The 25,086-nt window shown below is 36.3% G+C and overlaps 1 protein-coding gene across 7 annotated transcripts in view; it reads right to left on the minus strand.

The window, feature by feature from the left end:
• Positions 1–25,086, minus strand: part of Ankib1 (ankyrin repeat and IBR domain containing 1) — a 112,082-nt gene that overhangs the window by 33,399 nt on the left and 53,597 nt on the right. For all 7 annotated transcript variants that reach the window (XM_013355414.2, XM_013355410.2, XM_013355411.2 and 4 more), the window contains 5 exons: positions 22,285–22,402; positions 8,051–8,259; positions 6,330–6,418; positions 2,747–2,891; positions 1,645–1,811 (listed from right to left, as the gene is read on the minus strand). In XM_013355414.2, coding sequence (XP_013210868.1) covers positions 1,645–1,811; positions 2,747–2,891; positions 6,330–6,418; positions 8,051–8,259; positions 22,285–22,402 — 728 coding nt within the window. The remainder of the gene's footprint in view (positions 1–1,644; positions 1,812–2,746; positions 2,892–6,329; positions 6,419–8,050; positions 8,260–22,284; positions 22,403–25,086) is intronic.

Here is a 25,086-nt window from a genome sequence, read left to right on the forward strand (position 1 = left end):
GTCCCCCTCCCTCATCAGCTTGAAGAGCAGTCAGGGTTCCCTGACCTGTGGGAAGTCCAAGGACCGCCCACCTCCATCCAGGTTTAGTAAGGTGAGCATCCAAACTGCCTAGGCTCCCACAAAGAAAAGGCAGAATTCTTACTTGGATCATCTAACTAAATAAAATTATTAACTGAATCTACCTGGAATAAATGAGAATGCTAATTACTAATAAAACTGAATGAGTGTGCAGTTACATAGTTACATAGTCTTTGCAATATTAATTGAGCAATATTAATTGAGTTCAACCTTACTCAGTACTTAGGAGGCATTAGAATATTATTTTTAGATGTGTTATATTTGTTTATGTTGTCGAATACATGTTTAATGATGCAAAGATGTCCTGCATTCTTTTATGTAAATTTGTTTAACTCTGTGAAGCTGTGTTACTTTGCCTGTCTAAAACACCTGATTGGTTTAATAAAGAGGTGAATGGCCAATAGCAAGGCAAGAAGAGAAAGGATAGGTGGGGCTGGCAGGCTAAGAAAAATAAATAGGAGGCGAAATCTGGGAGAAAGACGAAGAGCAGAAAAAGGAGGAGGACTCCAGGGGCCAGCACCAAGCTACACAGCAAGCCAGGGAGTAAGAAATAAAGAAGACAATAAATAGAGAAATGTAAAAGCCCAGAGGCAAAAGGTAGATGGAATAATTTAAATTAAGAAAAGATGGCTAGAAATAAGCCAAGATAAGGCAGGGTATTCATAAGAGAGTCTCTGTGTGTGATTACTTGGGAACTGGGTGATAGGCCCACAAAAGAGCCAAAAAAAAAAAAAAAGAGTAGAAAGTAAAAACAACCAACATCACTAGAAGCTAAGTAAAACAGAAGCTATGTGTTGTCATAAGGTTTTTTCTTTCTTTTGTTTGTTTGGGTGTTTATTTTGCTGGTGTTGGTTTTGGTTTTACTAGACAGGGTTTCTCTGTGGATCTTTGGCTGTCACTTTTTCAGACTATGCTGGCCTCCAACTCACACAGATTCACCTGCCTCTGACGCCCAATGCTGGGATTAAAGTATGCGCCACCATGCCCGGCTAGTCTTGAATTCTTAACTAGAATCATGCTTTACAGTTACCTGAGAATTCATTTTGGGAAAGCCTCTCTAAAAAAACATGCATGTTTTAAGTCCAGGATGGAAATCTGGAAAAGATTGCAAACCCTAAACACCCCTGGCTTAGAATGGCTGCCAAAGGCTTATAGTTTAATGAAGACATGAAGCTTTGAAAATTTCCTAATCTATGACCACCACTTTTGTTGTTATGGATGAAGTAATGGGCTCTGGAGTCAACAGGGGTCTCCACTTTCATCTCTGTCATTTCCTAGCTGTACAACATTAAGAAATGTCTCCATGACTGAGCTTGTGGATAAAACAGTATTTAATTCAGAGCATTGGGAGAATGATTCAACTAAAATATATAATCACACTTAAAAGAGTTGGCATGGTGCAGATATCAAGCCCACGATAGTTATGAACTGTTTATTACACATTCCTAAATTACTAAGAATAGTATCAAGTATACGGCAACTTAAACACCAGATTCAAAGTTCCAAATCTTTACAAACTGTGAGCACAGGGTGCAGTGTGGTGGCTCTGGCTTGTCTCATACTAACCAGCAGAAGAGGTGTCCTTTCCCGCAGTCCACAGCAGGTGCTCTTAGCAAGGGGAAGCTGAGTGTGTCAGACCCAGAGGGATTTGACCCCTGCTTTGTCAGTCTGACTGCTCTTTCACAGCCTGCAGTTGGACACCATTTAATGGCAGGATTATTTTCAACAAAGGCCTGTTTAAAAACCATAATAATTAGAAAAACAAAAGAAACTATTTCAGCTGCAAATTCTAAAACAGAATGTATCTCCACAGTGATTAAAAGCAAACAAAAGAATGAAATCAAACATAGGAGTTTAGCTTTAAAAAATACTAAAACCAGAACTAGAAATACTTCAAAAGCAAAAATATGACATTTACCTTAGTAATAGAATGGTTTTTAAAAACGGTTTTTCCTTAATCTAAAAGGTAGGTACATGATAACAAAGTAAAAATGCAATTATCTGCGAAAAGGTGTCTAACATAAGAACGATTTGGTTCATGTTAAGCTACTTTTTGATTAAATGTAAGCAGAAACTTGTGTATAATTATGTTATATTTTAATACTAAATTTCTAAATGTCATTTTGATAAATACATAAAAATCAGTATTATAATACTTTGTACATTGAAGAGGTAGGGCCTAATGTTTTTAAGATTACATAATAGTATTTAGAGTAAGAAAAATCATACAAAGTAATTAAAATAAAAGTTTTAAGTTATATACACAAAAAGAATAATTTTCATGTTTAATTCTTAAATGAAAAAAGAATAGAAAAAAGCAAAAATTTTAATTTATGTATTAAACTGTTATTTGGAATAAAAATTATTTTCAAGTTTAAATTTTTTAAAAAATATTCCTCTCAGGAGTATAAACTATTGTTTGGGAAGAGTAGCTACAAATGAATGCTATTTTCAACAATTAGTTATAAAAAAGGTAAAAGAAAATTAGTAAAGAATATCAATAGCTTTTTTGTGGGGTGTTAACTTTCATTTTTCCTTTTATACTTATAAAATGCTGCTTTGGTTCAAAGTTTTAATAATATTACCATTCACATATGCATTTTTTCTGGAAAATAGCACTATTTTGTTTATAAAAATAAAACACAGGCTTAATAAGCTGGTACCATACCTTAATATCAAACTGTAGGTAGCGTTTGTCCATCTCCTTAGAAACTACGCTTTCTATAATATCTACAGGCACAAGTTGAAAGCATTCATATGCGGGGCAGAAAATGTTATGAGCTTCACCTTCTTGAATTTTCAGATTTAAAAACCTGTTAAAATATCAATTGACAGAAAAAAGGGAGAGGATGTAAGTTATTTGTATGTCCTAAGACTTTCGTTTTGATCAATTTTCTATAAGAGTGTTGTTAAAATAACACCAAGAGCATGTACCAAAACCTGTGTTTCTTCTCCAGTCCTCATTCTCTTTATATATATATATAAATAAAACTTTATATATATATAACTTTGTACTTTCAAAAACCTCTAAAACATTTTTCACATAAAAAAAACTCACACCCAAGTGATCTAGAAAGGTTATATTAAATACTCAGTATTCTTTCCCTTTAAATAAATGGGAAATTAACAAGAGATAAATCAAGTATTTTGTAGGAGCAATAGAATATACAGCATACTTTTTAAAAGAAAAACTTTTTTCTTTATATTTCTTTAGATGAGTATTAAAATGAGTTCTGTGTTATTTTCTCTGTACACTAATGAGGTAGTAAGAAAAACTCATATTGCAAAATAGTTGAATCAACTCAGAAAAAGTTTTGGGCTAGAAAAATTTTAGTCTTTAGCAATTTACTTTAATGATAAAAGCCTTATTTTTGCCATATTTTAATGAGCATACTAATATGTACTTTTCAGAACTGCTAACACAGATTAGATAGTAACATATATGCAAAAAGAATCTGTATGTTTTGGAGGTGTTATAACTATTATTTAATATGTATATACAAGTAAGAAACACACTTATTATATCTGGATTTTAATAGAATTAAATTTTTTTTTTTCAGACAAGCTCTTATGTACCCTAGGATATAACTGAGAATGTGCTCTTGCCTCTACGTCATACGTGCTGTTGAGACTACAGACATGTGCCAGCAGGCCAGGTTTATACTAAGGTTGAAACTCACATGTTAACGAAGCATTCTACCAACTTGGATATATTCCTAGCTGTGGATTATACTATATTTAACAACTCTAGAGAAAACAAAATGAGAATAGGCAAGTATATTATGACTGTCTGGCTCTTAGGATCAATTTTTGATTTTTCTATTATCTTCTTCCATTAGTACTATCTATTAATTTCACTGCACTTTAGGAAGAAACAATCAAGGAAGACTTAGAAAGACTGCATTATCCATGAGGCTTAAGCCTTACTATTTGTAAGAATGTATCTGTGAGGGTGTCTTTTAGTCCTTGGCGCAGATCTGCAAAGCATCTAGCCGAAATGACGATGAAGAGATGGGGAAAGTAAAGTAGATGGGAAGTTCTAAGCTCACACTATTCTTCATTAAAACCAAGTTTTATTTTTCTATGTGTTGCTGACAGAATGTTTGATTTGTGTGTGGTGGTGGGGGACATATACTACATACAGTGTGCACATAGAGACTAGTAGACAATATGCAGAAGTCATTCCTCTCCTTCCAGAATGTGGGTTTGGGGAATTAAACAAAGGCATAGAGTCTTAAACTGGCTTAGAGTCCAGTGTCATTACTTGCTAAGCTGTTGTCTCTCTGGCTAGACTCCTATTAAATTTTAAAGATTTTTTTTGACGCCAACCACCCAATTTGTTTTACTGGTGTCTGATTTGACAAGAGCTGTCCTGGGTCAGATGGAGAATGCTAGGTAGCCATACAGCAGCAATGAAAACAGTAACAAAGAATTAAATCTTACTAAAAGCTTGTTCTGAGTAGTCTTTGATAAGAATGGGAATTAATTTCTATGATACTAGTTATGTGAGGAAGGTCAATAAAGGTCAAAAAATTAAAGTAATTCCCAGGCAAGGTCAATTTTCACATAAAAACCAAGTTCAACAATGACAAGATATAAAACCCAGGTAACACTTCCTCAAAACAGTATAGTAGTACTTCAAAACTGCATACATGGAAAAGATTTTCTGCTCTAGAATTGACTCAAAGATTGATTTAGTCTGTGAGTTTTGACTCTGTAGATTAGCTTATTTGTGCCAGCTATACTGACTTGATCCTACTGGACTAAAGTCTGCTCCACGTTTCCATCTACAACAAAACCAGGTACACTTATTTATTTTGACTCTTTGAAAAACAGTTTGTTTCCTCCAAATGAAGTCTTGCAGAACACCTAAAAGGACCACAAATGAAACCAGTATACAGATCAGGAGGCTTTATATCTATTTGTGGGTGGGGGAAGGGAGGCAGATGAGAGAGAGGCAGAAAGGTGTGTGCAGGAGAGCGTCCAGGAAAACAGTAAGGTTTTAATGCACATATGTACACAAGTGTAGGAGTGTGTGTACGTGTGAGTGTGTGTACATGTGTGTGTGTGTGTGTGTGTAGGCCAGATGACCTCCATTGTTATCCTAAAAACACTATTATCCACCTTCTTTGAGATGGTCTCCCAGAGTCATGGAATTAGAGTGCTAGTTTTTAAAAATGAGGCTAGAGAGGCTGGCCAAGGAGCCCCACCCCGGGTTCAGACTTCTCTACCTCTCTAGCACTGGGACTCCAAGTGTATGCTACTATGCCTGACCTTCCTGTGTGTTCCTGGGATTGAACTTGGTTTCCTATGTCTGGGCAACCACTTTACTCACTAAGCTCTCTCTCTAATCCAATGAGTAAATTTGAGGAGCTAACAGAGATATTCATTATCTTGATTATGGTGATTGTTTAATAGTATACATGTATGTCTTGGTTTATGAACTATTTAGTTTAAATGTACAGACTGATATATGTCAACTGCACCACAGCAAAATTGTAAAACAAAGAATAAAAACAAAACAAAGAACCAGACAGGAAACCTGCCAGGCTTTGCTTTCTCTCTCACGTAATGCTCCCCAGAGGCCTATACTCTACCCAATATTCCATGAAAAAGTATGAAAAAAGTATTCTTAGATACTTATGACATATTTTGCTTCAATCATCAACTAAAGTTTTGTGAGTCTCCAGAGACAGTAAGACACTGTACTGCATCTGTTTTAGAAGCACTTTCAAAAAGTGCAGCTATAAAGTTAACACATAATGAGAATGCATAAATCTAAGGTAATAAAGAGGAAATGAGAGAAAAATACGAGAAGCAAAATAAAACTTCTAGTATAATATACACCCAATCTCTGGCATAGGCTTTTGAGTTCAGAATAACAAAAAAAGAATTTAAAATATCTGCATTCTTATGGATTTTCAAGGCTATCTACTTGCTTTAAAAAATTCAGAGACCACAATGCTTGGGATTGAAGATGGAAACTGATTCTTGATATTTACATTAGATCTGAAATTTATATTATATGTAATATAAGTAAAAATACTAATACAATTGTTTAGATATACTTTCTTTGATGTCAAAGAGGAAAAACAAAAATATTCTTTGTAATAATCCATAGTACATTTCAGTGTAACTCAGAAACCAATATAAATGATCTATACCATTAAACACTGAAAGCAAATAATTTCACTACCAAACCAAAGGTGTTAGCATGTAGTAAGAGATGAATAAGATGTTCATATACTCACGACTCCCAACATCCTCTACAAAAATCATGTCCACAAGGCATATCCACTGGATCTTCAAACACAGAAATACTGCACATACAAATGTCACACTGGAGATGCACAAGAAAAGTGACTTAGCAAGGTCATACTCTGAAGAGAAGCAGTACATTCATTTTGTTCAATAGTTTAATGACAAAAATTATTGCAGTAATTATTAATCTTAAAAACTAAATGTTTCAAGCTACAAAGTCTGTTAAGAGTACCTAGCTTGGACCGAAGAATAAATATCAAGACTGCCTCTTTAAAAAAAAAAATATTTGCTATAGAATTTAATGTCTTAATACAAACACCAAACTTAGTTTACCTATTAATCAGCACTGTGCATTAGGAAAGGGAAACACAAGAAACAAATCGTTAGCATCCACTCAGGTCAAGACCACACAGGTGCACCACACAACAACCACTTCAGTGTGTGGCTTTCACTCTATGCTTACTGGAAAATGCACAGAAACAGAATCTTTGCACTTTGAACACAGAAATTCAGGATTTTAAGAGTGGCAAATGGGTTGGGGAATGTGGCTCAGTGGTATAGTGCCTGCCCAACAGGGTTGAGCAGCTGGGATCAAGAGTTAGCACCTCCTACCTTCCCCAGCCCCCTCAAATAAATAGCAAAGTAAAGTTTTCATGAAAGGAAGTCTAACACAACTATGTTACCTTTTAACATGACTTATGAGAAACAAAGATAATGTTAAAATGTGAATTATAGAATAGCATTTTACTTTCCCAAATGGTTCCTACCTAAGAGAAAGGGGTGCTTTCACATCTATTCCATATTCTGCATGGCTAAACCACGCAGCATATCTGCTCCACAGCACACCAGTCACAGGCTGCTTATCTCTCACACGGGCATTTACTAAGGACCAGCTCAGAAGCTCTGCTACAATGAGCACACAATCATACAAATATTCTGTAAATGCTTTTAAAAAACCAGCATTCAGCAATTTTTTTAAAAATTATGTTTTAGGTTAAACATGCATACTACAAACTAAGTTTTAATATTTCAAATATGTTGTGTTTAAAATACATTGAATACTTTTAGGTGAAAATACAGGGCATGCCTTTTCATTTTTTTTTTAAGTTGATTTTTATTGAAGTCTACATTTTTTTCTGCTCTCCTCCCTGTCTCTCCCCTCCCCACTTCAACATTCTCCCATGGTCCCTATGCTCCCAATTTACTCAGGAGATCTTGTCTTTTTCTACGTCCCATACATTTTAGATCTATGTATGTCTCTCTTAGGGTCCTCATTGTTGTCTAGGTTCTCTGGCATTGTGATTTGTGGGCTGGTTTACTTTGCTTTATGTTTAAAAACCACTTATGAATGAGTACATGTGATAATTGTCTTTCTGGGTCTGGGTTACCTCACATCAAAATGATGTTTTCTAGCTCCATCCATTTTCCTGCAAAATTCAAGATGTCGTTATTTTTTTTTTTCTGCTGAGGGCATGCCTTTTCTAAACTGTTTTGAAGTGAGAAATATTTTGCTTTTTCAACCTATAATTCAGAGATCACAAAAACATTCTGTGGTAGGAAGAATTTACCAAAGCATGAAAATAACGAGCTTTCAAAGCAAGGTACGACATTTAGTTACAATAATATAAACAACCACTCCATGGAACAGTATCACATAGTTTCAAAGTTGAAAGACTAAAAGCAAAGCTATGGGAAATACACTAAGCCATACCAAACTGGTATCTAAATCCCCAGGAGACAGACTGATTTCATCTGGAGAGGTGACAGAAGAGCGTGTAGTCCTTGGAGTTCTTGGGGAAGGAAGAGTGTCCCAGGCATTGTACCCACTTGGTGGTGGAGTTGGCATCTGCACACCTGACCGTTGGCAGCAGTTCTCTGGGTTGGACATCCAAGCTTCAAGTAATTTCTCCCTGTCCCAATCTAAAAAATGAAACAGATGTCTATCAAAATACAGAATTGAAACCTACTAATCACAAAAACAGGATAAATGAAGATGATATATGTCACTCAAGTTAACAAAATCACAGAATTTATATACAATAGTAACTACAAAGGCATGTCTAGGTAGACTGAAGTTAGTAATGTTTTAAAATATAATTTAAACTCCTATTACAAATATCAATATCTAAAAATGTGCTCAGAATTTCCAGTCATTTTTATTGATATTTTAATGGCTCATATCATTTAGAATTTACTATTTTCTTTAGTAGAGATTTAATTTAGCCACTTTCCTCTTTTAATTCATAATTTTGCAACTGTCTTCACAATGGTCTCTAGCTGTAAAATGATCATATAGTGCGTAAGGTCATTTGGGAAAGAAACTGGAAATAGAAGAAACTTCCAAAGGAGACTGAGTTGTAAGTAAGGTTTTAGTGAACTAAGTATAAATATGTATTAGGGGAATTTAACTCTGGCTTAATTTAAAGCAGATAATCTTCTGTAAACAATTATAAAATGGTTAAGTGAAACATGTTACTATAAAATCCAGAGCCATAAAATCCAGTTTTTTAAAAAACAACAAACTAAAATATTCAACTATTTTGCTTGGGGTTGTATATATATCCTAATTTATTTCTCCCAACAAATTTTTCAATTATTATTTAGGAGAAAAAACCAGGATGCAGAGATGTTACTTAACTTACCCAAGCTCAGAAAGAGACTTGAAACCTCTTTGAGATTCCAAGAGTGTGTTCTTTCCACTAACACGCACTGTCAAGTGTATTAAAAGTGCCCCTCTCACATGTAAAACAGAACAATATAATTTATTCATAAGAGCCAAAGTTAGCCTACAAATTCGATACATGGATGGTTATGTTTATCTTAACACTAACTGCAACGAATAATGGATTCAACTTAGGTTCTAACCAACAGATGAACAAAGAACCCCTGCCCCCCACATCAACCTAGGTACTAATAACAGATGAACGAATAAAGAACCCCCATATACACTAACACAACTTTTTAAAAGTTCTACTAGAAACCAAGCAAAATTAAGTCTTTTAATTTAAGGCAATGGCTTTTCTATTCCGCTTCTACTTCCCATTTCTTATGCCCACTACATCAGAAAACAATGTCTACATTTTCTGTCATTTCCTTAGTATATATAAAATACTACATCAGTTACTCTCTCCCCTTTCTTTGCTGTTTCACTCATATGGAAAAGCACTTTAAAAAGTTACCTGCCCTTTTTTAATGCTTTCCAAGCAATCTGATTTAGATTGCAGAGAAAGAAAAAAAAATTTCAAACGTTTTATCAGTAGTGATTCATTATATTATATAATCACAGACAAAGTTTGGCACACATTCAAGTTAAATGCACGAATATTCTGAACAGGAATATTCAGTCTAGCCGACAAAAAGAACACTGCAAGTCAAGCTAAACTGACACTGGTAAAACTACTTATTGTATTATAATGCCAAACTCTCAATGACGTATTAGGAAAACACGCATAGGGGGAGAGATGCTCCAAGACCAACTAACTCTATCTTAATCTTGGAATAGGAAAGTGGTTGAGTGTTAGAAAAGGTAACTCATAACCCAGTATGTTCAAAGAGAAAAACAGTATTGGCATTTCTTCTGAAGATTGAAAAAAGTGCAACACATTGAAAAATAATTCTTGACTCTATATAGAAAGCTTAAAAGGAGATTATTAGCAGAGTAATAAGGCAGCTTGCAAACAGGAGGGAATCTTCAGTAGATACATGTTGCTAAAATTAATCATACTCTACCCACCAACGACCCAGTCAGTACATGGACGAATACACAGTTCTCAAAACAAACACAAACGTCAATACACACTTTTTAAATATTCGCATTTGGCCACTGGGAGTCCATCTCACTCTCTCCAGAATGACTAAGACGTGGAAGGCTAGGGACCCTTCGTCACTGCTGGCTGGGTCTTAACTGGTACAACCAATATGCAAATCAGCATATAGGTATCTCAAAAACTGGAGAAAAAAATCTGCCACAAACGACACACTTATACCAACACTTCTAGTTACAGAGGCAAAAGATTTTATATCTTATCACAGAGATACTTGCATATCTATGTTTGTTGCTAGTCATAAAAGCAAGGAAATGGAATCAGCCTACATGGACATGAAGAGACAACAAAAAGGTGGCACATGCACTGAGATTTAATTAATCTGTAAAGAAAATGAGATGACAAAAACTTCAGGAAAATGAATAAGTCTAGGAATTACTATATCGAGGCAACTCATACTTAGAGAAATACTGCATGCTCTCTCCTACGTGGGTGTAAATATGGGCACATCATGAAATAGGAAGGGGACAAGATGGAAAAAGACTTTAAGGCAGCATGGAGGTTATTAGAATACAGTGACATGAAGAAGGAAAGGGACTGTTGAGGCTGCAGGAGTGATAGGCGGCAGGAGAATGGGAAAGGAGTGTAAGGGGGTGGATCGACAAAACGAACTGGGAATGAAAATGTCAAACTTCTTACTTTGTATGCTACCTAAAAAAACAAAATAAAGAATCTACATACACATGGTCAAATGAGGTTTTAGGTGAAAAGGCAATGAGGCAGAGAAGGGTAGAGTTTTTTAGTAAAGGACAAATTTCCATGCAAAAGTTATAATTTTAATCTATATCCTATAAAAACAAACTAAAATTTTATCATAAAACTGGACCTGGGAAAGTAGCTTAGTGGTAAAGGTCTTGCTGAGCATACATGGTGTCCAAAGACTGATCCACTAGCTACAGCTTCAGAAAGAAGCTGTGAAGCACAAAGGAAACAGAGGGAGTCAGGCATGGTGACATACAATTGTGACTCCCATACTGGGGAGGCTTGGACAGGAAGATTGTGACACATTTAAGACTAGCCGAGGGTAAAGAGCAAAATCTTAACCACAAACCAACTATCTAGGAGATCAGTCAATCAAAGTCGTCAAAATTCCAGATAAAATCTTCGTAACTTTAGGTTAGACACAGACTCTATGAGGCAGAATTGGCAACAGCAATGATCCATAAAAATAAATAAAATGATGCTTATTAAATAAAGTTTTTGGTAGCAAGAGAAAGATACTTCTTTTAAGCTGGAAAGCAAATCTGGTTCAAACAAGTAAATAATGAATTTAAAATAACAGAGGAGAGCTCAGAACATGATGCAGACATCTTAACCAATTAAAACTGAGCTCAATTAATGAATCTTATATAGTCCGAAATGATGGTAAATTGGTGTAGGAGTTCCTTCTGTTTGTGTGTTGCTTTCATAGGATAATGAAGAAAGAAACTGCCTTGGCCTAGTTGATAGGGTGGATCTTAGGTAGGTGGGGAAGACAGAACTGAATTCTGGGAGAAAGAAAGCAGAGTGAGAGAAACACCATGGAGCCGCCAGAATCAGACATGCTGAATCTTTCCTGGTAAGCCACTGTCACGTCACCGGTGATATACAGATTAATAGAAATGGGTTAAATCAAGATATTTGAGTTAGTCAATAAGAGGCTAGAGATAATGGGCCAGGCAGTGATTTAATTAATACAATTTCTGTGTGGTTAATTCAGGTGTAAGCTAGCCGGGCAGACGGGATGAAAAGCAGGCCCTCATCCTCCAACAGAGGCAATTCCAGGACAGACAAAGAAGACACTGGGAAGAAGGGCAGACACCAAGGAGATGGAGAGCAAGCAGGATGGGCACTACGGAGATGAGATAACAAAGTTACAAGGTAGAAAGCAAGTTAATAGAAATGGGTTAATTTAAGCTATAAGAGCTAGTTAGGAACAAGCCTAAGCTATTGGCCGACTTTTTGTAATTAATAACAAGTCTCCATGTCATTATTGGGGAGCTGATTGATGATCCCACTGATGAAAAAGGCTGAATATAGTACTACTTAAAAAACCAGATTCTAGTGGATCCAGATCCCCCCTCCCCCGATTTTGCCCTCTGTGCGCTGGCACCCAGTTCGTGAGCTTCGGGCAAGGGGGCTGGAGGTTAAAATACACAGGCACACACAGACAGAGAGACAGCGACACGGGTCATCCTTGAATTCCCCAAGAATGCCCCCTTTATTGTGTTCAGGGGAAGATTATATATAGAGATTGCCACGCTCCAGCCAAACCCACCAGAAACCACTCTCCTGCCATCAGGAACTCCTGAAGGTCTCGTGCTCAGAGCAGCTGTAGGCACTCAGATCAGGGGATTACAAGAAATTCAGGATCTGGGGTCTCACCGCTCCCAACACAGATCAGGGACATTTGTGGAAGCAGGAGCTGGAGCCGGCCTGGGACAGCAAACTCCACAGGTGCAGGAATGAGTCAGCAGCAGGCCGGGGACAATGAACTCCACGGGAGTCCGAGTGGAGGAAGACCAGGAACATTTGCGGAAGCAGGACTGGGCCAGCGACTTAGGACTGAGCAGGCTGACAGGGAACTCCGTGCTGAGTTTGAGCGGACTCAGACCAGGGACATTTATGAAAACAGGACTGAGCCTGCAACCTAGGCTAGAGCAGGCATGACAGCTAACTCCACAGGAGCAGGTACAGAGAAGCAACCTCTGAGAAAGTGGGCCGGAGCCAAAGATTTCTGCGGATCCAGGCGAGTCTGGGACCTTCGAGGGAGTAGAACCCCTGCAGGTCCAGGCGTGAGTCTAGGACTTCCGAGGAACTAGGCCTGAGCCAGGGCTTCTGCGGGTCCCGGACCTCTGAGGGAGTAGGCAAAAATCAGAGACCTCTGTGGGTCTGGGCATGAGTCTGGGACCTGTGAGGGAGTAGGGTTGAGCCAGAAACTTTGTGGGAACAACCCCAAGACAGGGACCTCTGCAGGAGCAGATCAAGCCAAGGGACATTTACAGAAACAGGTCTGAGCTGGCAACCTAAGGTAGAGCAGGCAGAGGAAACCCCGGGATAACTGAGTGACCTCGAAAAATAAGGAGTGACCAATGGGGTAACTGGAACCGTGACATTAACTGCACCATGAGGAACAACCATCTGTGCCTTAGATCCACTGGCATCTGGAAAACTGATCAACAGAGATACAGACAGGCCCAACTACACCAATCAGAGGAAAAGATGGGTAGACAAGGTAAGAACACAAGCAACACCACAAAGAGCAACATGACACCAGTAATCTAGTGACCCCACAACAGTAAGACTTGAACAACCAAATACAGATGATGAAGAAGAAAATGACCTAAAAAATAACTTTAGGAGAACGTTTGAGGCCCTTAAAAAGGAAATGAAAAATTCCCTCAAAGAAATGGAGGAAAAGACAAAACAAAAAATTGGAAGACATCAACAAATCTCTTGAAGAAACCCAAGAAAAAGCAATCAAACACATGAAAGAAACTATTCAAGACTTGAAAACTGAAATAGAGACAATAAGAAAAAACCCACAATCCGAGGGAATTATAGAAACAGAAATTATAAGAAAATAATCAAGAACCACAAATGCAAGCATAAATAGAAGAATACAAGAGATGGAAGAGAGAATCTTAAGTGCTAAATATACAACAGAGGGAAATAGACTCATCAAAGAAAACATGAAACCTAACAAAAGCTTATACAAAGTATCCAGAAAATATGGGATAACTTAAAAAGACGAAACCTAAGCATTAACAGGTATAGACAAAAGAGAAGATCAACTTAAAAGCAGAGAAAATATATTTAACAAAATCACAGAAGAAAACTTTGCTAACAAAAAGATATGCCTATGAAGAAACAAGAAGCTTACAGAACACCAAATAGACTTGACTAAAAAAATTAAAAGAAAGTCCCCTTGCCACATAATAATCTAAACACTAAACATACAGAATAAAGAAAGAATATTAAGAGCTGCAAAGGAAAAAGGCCAAGAAACATATAAAGGCAGACGTATAAGAACTACCCCTGACTTCTCAATGGAGAAAATGAAAGGCAGAAGGTCCTGGTCAAGTGTTATGCAGACATTAAGAAACCACAGATGTCAGCCCAGACTACTATACCCAGCAAAACGTTCAATCACGATAGAAGGACAAAACAAGATATGCCATGACAAAACCAGATTTAACCAATTCCTAGCCACAAACCCAGCCATACATAAAGTACTAGAAAAAAACTCCACCCGAAAGAAGCTGACTACACCAACAAAAACACAGACAATTGATCTCACAGTAGCAAATCCCAAAGAAGGGGAAAACACACAAAATAACATCACCACCAAAAAAAAAAAAAAAAAACCCTAAATTAATAGGAGATAGCTATCACTGGTCATTAATATCCCTTAATATAAATGGACTCAACTCACCTATAAAAAGGCACAGGCTAACAGATTGGATACAAAAACAGATTCCATCCTTCGGCTGCATACAAGAAAAATACCTCAACTTCAAACAAGCATTGCCTCAAAATAAAGGGTTTAGGAAAAAAAATTTTCCAATCAAATAGACCTAAGAAATAAGCTGTGGTAGCTATCCTAATATCTAACAAAATAGACTTCAACGAAAATCAATCAAAAGCAACAAAGAAAGACATTTCATATTAGTCACAAGACAAATCCATCAGGAGGAAATCTCAATACTGAACATCAATACCCCACATACAAGGGCATCTCATATGTAAAAGAAACACTTCTAGAGCTTAAATCATACACTAACCCTTCTACACTTCATGCTCACAGGTCAGACAAAAAATTAACAGAGAAATAAGGGAACTAACAGATGTTATGACTCAAATGGACTTAACAGACATCTATAGAACATTCCACCCAAATAGGAAAGAATATACCTTCTTCTCAGCACCTCATGGAACCTTCTCAAAAATTGACCACATAGTCTGTAACAAAGCAAACCTTAACAGATAATAAAAATTGAAATAACACAAAGTATCTTATTGGATCACCATGGCTTTAAACTAGAATTCAAAAGCAACAATGATTCCAGAAAGCCCACAAACACATGGAAATTAAACAGTGCTCACCTGAATCATCAATGGGTCAAGGAAGAAATAAAGGGAGAAATTAAAGGCTTCCTAGAACTCAATGAAAATGACCACACAACATACCCAAATTGATGGGACACAATGAAAGCAGTATTAAGAGGAAAGGTAATACCACTAAATACCTACATAAAGAAGCTGGAAAAATTCCATACTAATGAATTAACAGAACATTTGAAAACTTTAGAACAAAAAGAAGCAAACTCACCTAAGAGAACTAGTCAGCAGGAAATAATCAAATTGAGAGCTGAAATAAAAAAAAAAAAACAAAAAAACCCCAAAAAACAAAGTAAACAATACAAAGAATCAATGAGACAAAGAGTTGGTTCTCCGAGAAAATCAACAAAATAGACAAACCTTTATCCAAGCTAACCAAAAGGCAGAGAAAGAATATCCAAATTAACAAAATCAGAAATGAAAAGGGGGACATAACAACAGACACAGAGGAAATACAGAGAAATCAGGTCATATTTCGAAAACCTGTACTCCACAAAATTGGAAAACTTAAAGGAAATGGGTAACTTTCTGGATAAATATCACTTACCAAAATTAAACCAAGAACAGATAAGCAAATTAAATAGACCTATAACTGCTAAAGAAATAGAAAAAGTCATCAAAAGTCTCCCAACCAAAAAAAAGTTCTGGAGTAGATGGTTTCAGCTAAGAATTCTATAAGATTTTCAAAGAAGAATACTAATACTCCTCAAATTATTACACACAATAGAAACAGAAGGAACACTGCCAAACTCTTTTTATCAGTCTACAATTACCCTGATACCCAAACCACAGAAAGATATTACTAAGAAAGACTCATATCTATCACCATGCACAAAACTCAAGTCCAAATGGATCAAAGACCTCAACATAAAGCCAGCTACACTGAACCTTATAGAAGAGAAAGTGGGAAATACACTTGAACGCATTGGCACAGGAGACTACTTCCTAAATACAACCCCAGCAGCACAGACACTGAGAGAAACAATTAATAAATGGGACTTCCTAAAACTGAAAAGCTTCTGTAAAGCAAAGGATACGGTCAACAAGACAAATGACAGCCTACAGAATGGGAAAATATCTTCACCAACACCACATCAGACAGAGGTCCGATCTCCAAAATATACAAAGAAATCAAAAATTGGTCATCAAAAGAATAATCCAATAAAAAATGAAGTTCAGGCCTAAACAGAGAACTCTCAACAGAGAAATCTAACATGGCTGAAAGACACTTAAGGAAATGTTCAACATTCTTAGTCATCAGGGAAATGCAAATCAAAACAACTCTGAGATTTCACCTTACATCTTATACCTGTAAGAACAGCCAAGATCAAAAACACTGATGACAACTTATACTGGAGAGGTTGTGAGGAAAAGAGAACACTTCTGCAAGCTGATACAGCCCCTTGAGATGTCAGTGAGGTGATTTATCAGAAAATTAGGAAACAACCTTCCTCAAGACCCAGCAATACCACTTTTGGGTATATATCCAAAGGATGCTCAATCGTGCAACAAGGACATGTGTTCAACTATGTTCATAGCAGCATTGTTTGTCATAGCCAGAACCTGGAAACAACCTAAATGTCCCTCTACTGAAGAATGGATAAGGAAAATGTGGTACATTTACACAATGGAGTACTACACAGCAGAAAAAAAAACAACATCTTGAATTTTGCAGGAAAATGGATGGAGCTAGAAAACATTATTTTGTGTGAGGTAACCCAGACCCAGAAAGATAATTATCACATGTACACACTCATAAGTGTTTTTTAAACCTAAAGCAAAGACAACTAGCCTACAAACCACAATCCCAAAAAACTTAGACAGCAATGAGGACACTAAGAGAGACATACATAGATCTAAGCTACATGGGAAAAAGAAAAAGACAAATTCTCCTGAGTAAATTGGGAGCATGGGGACCTTGGAGGAGGATAGAAGGGAGGAGAGGAGAGGCAGGGAGGGGAGCAAAGAAAAGTGTAAACCTCAATAAAATCAATAAAAAATAAAAAACAGCACAAGATTCAGATTCACCATTGATTAACTTGGGTGATATTTTCTAAAGTACCCTCTCCCCTTTCTGGGCCTTATATGTTGAATAAAAGCCTTGTTTCTAGAACAACAATAACAACAAAGGCAAAAATAAAATGACAAAACCAAAAAAAGAATAAAAAGCCCACCAAAATAAAAAGCAAACAACAAAAAGTTATCATAGAAAGGGTAATGGCAAACAGAAAATTTAATTCGAGTTTAGTTGTGAGAACATAGGTATCTGGCAAAGATGACTATTTGCAAAAGTGCAGAACTGTTACTTGTACTTAGCAGTAGCTGCCTGGCTAAAATCTGGCCAGTGAAATACGTGTAGGAATGACCTATAACACATTTGGGATGGGCTAAAAAATGTAACCACACTATTCTTCTCTTTCTGACGGGTTGGCTAGGATGGCACGTTTTGGTATCCCTGAAGGACTGTGTGGAACTCTGTTTCACATCAAGATAGAAATGCTTTGAACCATGTAATAAGATTAAGAGATGTTTCAACAGCAAGCTGATCCTAAGTGCTAATGTAGTTCTTTCTTACCCACTGAGGACAAGTCCTAAGACTTTCATTAGAAGCCTGTGGATGGTACTGACCCATATGTATGTAATTTTAAGTGTATGTGTACCAAGGACTGTTTTTTAATACAAACAGGATAAAGTTCAATTTATAAATTACCAACAACTACTTGGATAGTTATAGCAACGTACTCTAACAAAACTCGCAACATCAGTATGTTATGCTATTATGAAGTAAAGCATTATGAACTTGAGCACTAGTTCTGTCATACTGTAAAGGCTGATCTAATATGGAGATGGCCACTAACTGATGAAGGGTGAGTACAGCATACAGGTCCCAAAGACTGGACAAAAGACTGATTTGCATCTTGAGCCTGAGGGTGTGAAATCTCATGCCATTCTGAATGGTGTGTAATGAAAAACTTAGTTTGATTCTTAAACTTTCCATCAATAATTATGAGCTATAGCCGAGGTAACTAAATCCATGGAGAACAAAAGCACAGATTGGATAAAGGAGATAATGCCATATGATGGACCCCACTGATGAATAGCCAGGCTTGCACTTTATTTCTTCTAACTATTTTTGCTGTTTTTATTTCTAGGCTTCTGAAATAGACTATAACCCTGTAGACCAGACTGCCCAGAACCTTACTGTGTAGCCCATAGTGATCCTCCTATCTTTCATTCTTAAGCACTGAGATACGAGGTAGAACATACTACATCTTGCTTTCTGTACTACATTAAACTACACATACTTTGTGTGAAAGAGGTTAAACCAAAGGATAGAATATATTTAGTGGTGCTAAGAGCCTGACTCTAAAGAAACATGGTAACATAATTTAAGGCACTTCTTATTTCTATTTTAGTTTGGTACTTGAGACAGGGTCTCCCTATGTAACCTAGGCTCGTCTTGAATTCATCATACTGATGTCCCTGCCTCCTAAGTTACAGGATTTTAAATCCTAAATTACAGGATTCTATACAAGTTTTCATATTATGATTGTTAGGCATTAATGTCAGGTAAAAGGAGACCATTCTGCTACTGAATTGTCTCACTAAGCAAGGACTCTACAAACTGAGATGTATCTCCAGTCCCAAAAAGAATTTCTAAACTTAAGTTTTTTGACCCAGGATTTTCTTTGGAATTTAAAAGATGATAAATGAAAAACAATTTGAAAGCAAAAACACAGATTCTAAAAACATCTAAAAATAAAATTCAAGTATGTTTATTCATTTCACAACTATTTCCTGAAATTAATTAATATATATTTTGGTATTATGGAAACACACACACACACACACACACACACACACACACACACACACACACACACACACTAAGGCATTTCCAGGCTAATAAAGAAGAAATGCAAATAAAGACGTTTACTATTTTAGTCTGAGTGTGTAAGGCATTGGTTCTCAACCTGTGGGTTGTGACTCTCTTAGGGAAACCATTTATTTCTATGTTTTTAGGAACTGAGACACTGCTTCCCTATCCATCTCCAGGCAGGTCCACCTACATAATATGGGCCAACATATGAGTACCTGGAACTGTATGCTTTAAAGGCTTTCAGCATTATCAAGGTTAAGACGTGTATGTATTTATGTGTGTGCTGTGTATAGAATATAATGGAAACAAGAAGAGTCTCAAAAGATGAAAGGTAAGAGAAATTCCTAGAAGGGTGGCTTTTAAGGACAAATTGGGATACATGGTAAAAAAACAAAAAACAAAAACTGGAGAGTCTAACAGCTCAGCTGAAGAAACGGGTGTCACAGGTCTACTTTAAAAAACTGGATGGGTTTAAAGTCTGGGGAGACAGTGATCCGTGCAATGATGGGCTCAGATTTGCATTTTAAAACAACACAAAGTTTGTACTGGATGAAAGGAAAACAAAACTAAAGATTAGTCCAAGGTAACACAATGCTGAAAACTAGTAAGTCTAAATTCCAGTCATCAATGGGAATGGAAGAACAAAGAAGATGAGCTGAGGCTGGGGTACTTAAGAACAGAAATGATGGGAACTAGCTAGAAATGACACATTTTTGCCAGGGTAATTAGTGAGACTGGTGTCCACCTATCAGTGAGCAGTTAACAGAGCATAGTGTTAGGTAGTATGGAAAATGACTGATAAGCACGTAGACATACAGTTTAGAAAACCTGGTTACAGTCAAGACGATAGATTTGCAGCTATTACCAGGTCATTTTAAAAACTATTGGTTTCATAGTAGTCCACTTAGCAAACTTGTTTAAATATATTTATTTCTGAGCTCGACCCCACATCTTAAGATTCTGATTCTCTGAAGTTTGCCCTGGAATCTATGTTTAATTTCCCAGACCATTCCTTTTATAGTAAATTTAGGAGTCATTGGTACATAACTAGAACACCGTGGTCCAGAAGGGAAAAACGACAGAACCATGCAAGCACTAGTGATGATGGTGTGACTCTGGAGGGTTAGCAACACACTGGAAACAGTGGTCCTTAATCCATGATGAAACACCAAGTTCTGAGTATCATTTATTTATTTATGTTATTTTGAGACAGGGTTCCTTTGTGTAACAGGTCTGAATGTCCTGGAACTCCTAGCTTTGTAGAAGAGGCTGGCCTTGAACTCACAGATCCACCAGCCTCTGCTTCCCAAGTGCTGAAATTATTATGAACAAAAGATGACACAAACATTTTGGGAAGTAACCAAGTAACATTCTATTTTGGTGTTCAGGATAAAGACCCCTTGCTAAAAATAGACAACCAGTGTAGTGGCATTTCAATTGTATTTTAATAAATAAAGCCTGCCTGAAGATCTGAGAGTCAAACAGTCCCACTGGTCAGCCTTAGAGACCAGGTTATGATAACCACACCTTTAATCCCAGTAGCCACAGGAGTTACCACAGAAACTAGGTGATACATGCCTTTAATCCTAGCCCTAGAGAGGATTATAAAATGGGAGACAGCTTTCAACACAGTCTCAAGAGATTCCTAGAGGCAGGATCGCCATTTCAGGTAGAGGTAAGAGCCAGCAGCTGGCTGTTTTGCTTTTTGGATCTTCGGGTTGGACCCCAATTTCCGACCCAGAGTTTTTATTAATCATGCTTCAAACTAGAGTTTCAAGTAACTAGAAGAGAATATTTACTATTCTGTTTTAAAATGTATTTTGTTACCTTTCTGTTATGGGATATTTATACACTGTGTCAAGATGTATTACCGTGATGTATGTAATAAAAATCTTAATGGTCAATAACTAGGCAGGAGGTATAGGGCAGACATCTAGGCAGAGATAGAATTCTGAGAAGAAGAAAGCTAGAGTCTCTAGTCAGATATAGAGAGGAAACAGAAGGTGCAAGATGGAAGAGAGATAACACAATGTAGCAGAACATAGATTAATATAGATGGATTAATTTGAGAGCTAGCTGAGACTAGTCTAAGATAAATGTCAAGCTTTCATAATTAATAAAAAGTCTCTGTGTCATTATTTGGGAGCTGGCTGGTGGGACTGAGAAAGACTTATTACATTCCTTTTTATGTAGACAAAAAGAGGGAAATGTGGGGTATTTGTACACTGTGTGGAGATGTACTGCTGTGATTTATGTAACGAAAAGCTTAACAGCCAATAGCTAGGCAGCAGAGAGAGAGCTCTGGGATGAAGAAAGGTGGAGTCGCCAGCCAAACATAGAGGAATAAGGACATGCAGGAGGAGAGTAAAATCCACAAGTCACATGACAGCACAGAGATGAATAGAAATGGGTTATTTTAAGTGATAAGAGTTACTCAGAAAAAAGCCTAAGCTAAGCTCAAACTTTCATAATTAGTAAGAAGTCTCTGTGTCATTATTTGGGAGCTGGCTGGCAGGATAGAGAAAGACTCCTTACACCTTTCTTTTTTAAAATTATTTTAAAGTCAGGAAATGCTTCTCTTTTAAGCCAGATAAAATAGCAAATATAAGTATGCAAAGAGAGTATATCCCAGCATGCAAAAACTTCCAAAGTGGCTGTGCTAAGAATCACAGAGGTCAAAGGACAATTTGGGTAAATTTTTTTAGTTGATTATATCTTTAAGGAAAAAGAAATAACCCAAAGCAATAAGTTAAAAAACGAAAAAACAAAAATATCTTATAAGAGATAGTATGTTCTCAAATATTAATTTCAATTTGGATATTTCATGTGAAAAACAGCTTCTGAATAAACATAATTGATAACACAATTTAATTGAGCTATACAATTTGATACTTGAATGACTTCAACAAAAATTACTCAGCAGCTAAGGCCAAAAAAAAGTTCTAATTTTCTTTTTGATTTATAGCCACTTCATGCATCAAATATAAAGTGTTACAGGGTGATAACTATTAGAGCAACATGTGCACAAAAATTATGTCAGTTCATTTTAAAAAATTTCATATTAAAACTCAGAAATAGCCGTGTTTAACTCTGAAGTTTCAAAAGGCGCTGAGTTATCAAAAGTAAGACATTTTTCATTACCATGAGCTCGAAGTAGCGCTTCAGCAGTAAACAGAGGGGCCTGGAGCATGTCTGCAGTCTCCACAATAAGCATATCCTTTAATCTACGAAGATCTTGAGGCCTTAATCCTTCATACGGCTTTGGGAAGAAGAGAAACAACGTTAAATTGGCGATTATATTCTATTAATATTTCAGTTTCAGTTCAGATGTGGAAGGACCTTTTGACTCCACTACCTTGATTTTCAGTATATCCTTTAAACCACTTTAAACCACAAGGGATTACAATGAGAGACCAAAACTGTACACTACAGTACAACAATTCTGGATACTATATAAAAAACTACAGGAATAAAAACAGAACCACTAAGTAATAACCATTCTTACAGTCCTCATGTAATTTTATCTCGTTTACTACTGATGTGAGTGCGTCGTTTGTGAATATCTGAATGCTCACAAGGCACAACTAAACAGTAACCATCTTTTAGCAGCAAACAGAGAACTAAAGATCACATTTAAAAAATGCAAGATTTCCCAAATGTTTGGGAAGGAGAAAATAAATCCATAAAACCCCCAAACCAACTGAGAATATGGTCTGGCAGCACCTACAAGTTGTTAGAGAGCTCGGGGGATACGGTGTATCTCACCTACTGTAGTTGATTTACAAGTATTTACAATTTGATATGGTTTCTAATCCCTTGATTTTTTTTTTTTTAAATATCACGACAACCATTTCATCAGTTCTTATAGAGCATGTGAGTAGGGCTGTTCACAAAGGTAATTTCTGAGGTAAAACAATTCACTTCTTAATCTCTATATGTCTTCTAGCAGTCACATAAAAGGCAACAAATATGTTAGTTTTGAAAAGACCAGTAGAACTCAAACATATAAAAGTCTACTTTTTTTTTTTTACAAAAAGTGTACTATTTTAAAAATACAGAAAAATTGAAAACCTATAAAGAGTTATAAAACACAAACATTCAAAAATGTGCAAACTTTTATCTCTCAATTTATCCAAGGTTAGAAAAACAAGATTAACACTTAATGTTGGTAAGGTTTTAGGAAGCTGGTCTTCAGATACACTAGGTTGAAAGGAGTATCTTCCTTTTACATATAAAACTACATATAACTTAACAATTTGGTGTCATGAGCTTTCCTTTAGAATATTCATGTTTTAACCCATGGTAGAATTCTATTCCAGTGCAAACAAAACAAGCCATCTGTAGTGTTACTTGAAAAAGAGAATAAATACCAGTAGCTCAAATACATAATAACAGAGTTATGCAATACCTTCATGTTACATCATTCATTTAAAATGATTTCCCTGAGTTCCCAAAATTTCAAAGAGTTAAGAATAAAAAGCTGTTAAAAATAAAATATGTGAGTCAGGCGGTGACATGCTTTTAATTCCATCACTTAGATATCAGAGGCAGTCAGAACTCAGAGAGTTCTAGGCCAGCCTGTTCTACAGAGCAAGTTCAGAGACAGGGCTACACAAAGAAACCCTTTCTCAAAAAAAAAAAAAAAAAAAACAAACAAAACATAAAAATAAGTAAGAGGCAAAATGCTAAAGATTATTTGAAAACAACAGAAAGATAAACTTTAAAAATGAGGAACTACTAACAGTGGCAGTGTTAATCTTTAGACAGTGCACAATCTTTAGAGCTCTTCCAATTAAATACTAAGGAGCAAACTTAGGTTAAACACATTTTCTATCACACGGAATAAACACCCTTCTTCATCTGTGTACATTCCTGCCATGGCTGTGATCATGTGATCACATGAAATTAACCACAAAGAAATGGAAATTTAACCCATGGTTCTATGTGGAGGATATCATTAAATGAAAACTGCAACTTAATCCTAAGTATCATTAGAAAAGTGTCCAAAGTTTGTTGTTAAGCTAATTATTAAACACACCTTTCCCTGAAAAATATAATACATCCCTTCATAGTTAAATCTTCAGAATTTGTTCCAGAAGTTACATATAATCTATCACACAGCTTCTTCAAAGGGTGTTCCCTGTTCGGCCATGCATTCATAAGATTGTAACCTGCCTCAGCAGTAGGAGTTAGGTATTCCCAATGGTGGCAGTTGTGTATTTCTTGCAAGTATTTCCTAAAAGTTCTTTTTCAGATTAGTAATCATTTTACCTCCTTTATGTTAAATCAACTAAGCAAAGAGGAATTGCAAATTTATCAACAACTCTATAGGTCGTTGTTATCCAAAAGTGCAAATAAATAAGAAAATTAGTCTTTCTTGCAATCCTGACAACATACAGAGGATCTAGATTTCAGATAGCTAAGAGCCTACATACATTAATCTTTGAAACTGAAGTGGGTAACAATGGAAGAGTTCTTGACAGACAAAGGCATACTGCCTTCATGAGCACATAACACAATTTCTGTGAAACTCTGAGTTAGAACTGTAATTAGGTCACGTTAAACATTTTAACACATTGTTCAGAACATGAACTCTCCCTTCTGTGGCAAGGATTAAAATGAAGGTGCCTTTCTGTTTCCTGTTGCAACGATAAATGGTTACTGTTTTCAGATTACAAGTCAGTAAATTTTTGACCTTTAGAAAAGGTCAAAACTGATATGAAAAAGAAACTAAATTGGAAAGAAACCATAAATAAAAGTGCCTCTTCTCTAATCTGAGTATACTACTGCTATGAAAAACACCACAGAAGAAATGAGCAACAGTCTAATACACAAACTACTGTTTTGTTTTTTTTTTTTCGAGACAGGGTTTCTCTGTGGTTTTGGAGCCTGTCCTGGAACTAGCTCTTGTAGACCAGGCTAGTCTCGAACTCACAGAGATCC

The sequence above is a fragment of the Microtus ochrogaster genome, unplaced genomic scaffold (assembly GCF_000317375.1).
Source record: "Microtus ochrogaster isolate Prairie Vole_2 unplaced genomic scaffold, MicOch1.0 UNK126, whole genome shotgun sequence".
Lineage (NCBI taxonomy): Eukaryota > Metazoa > Chordata > Mammalia > Rodentia > Cricetidae > Microtus > Microtus ochrogaster.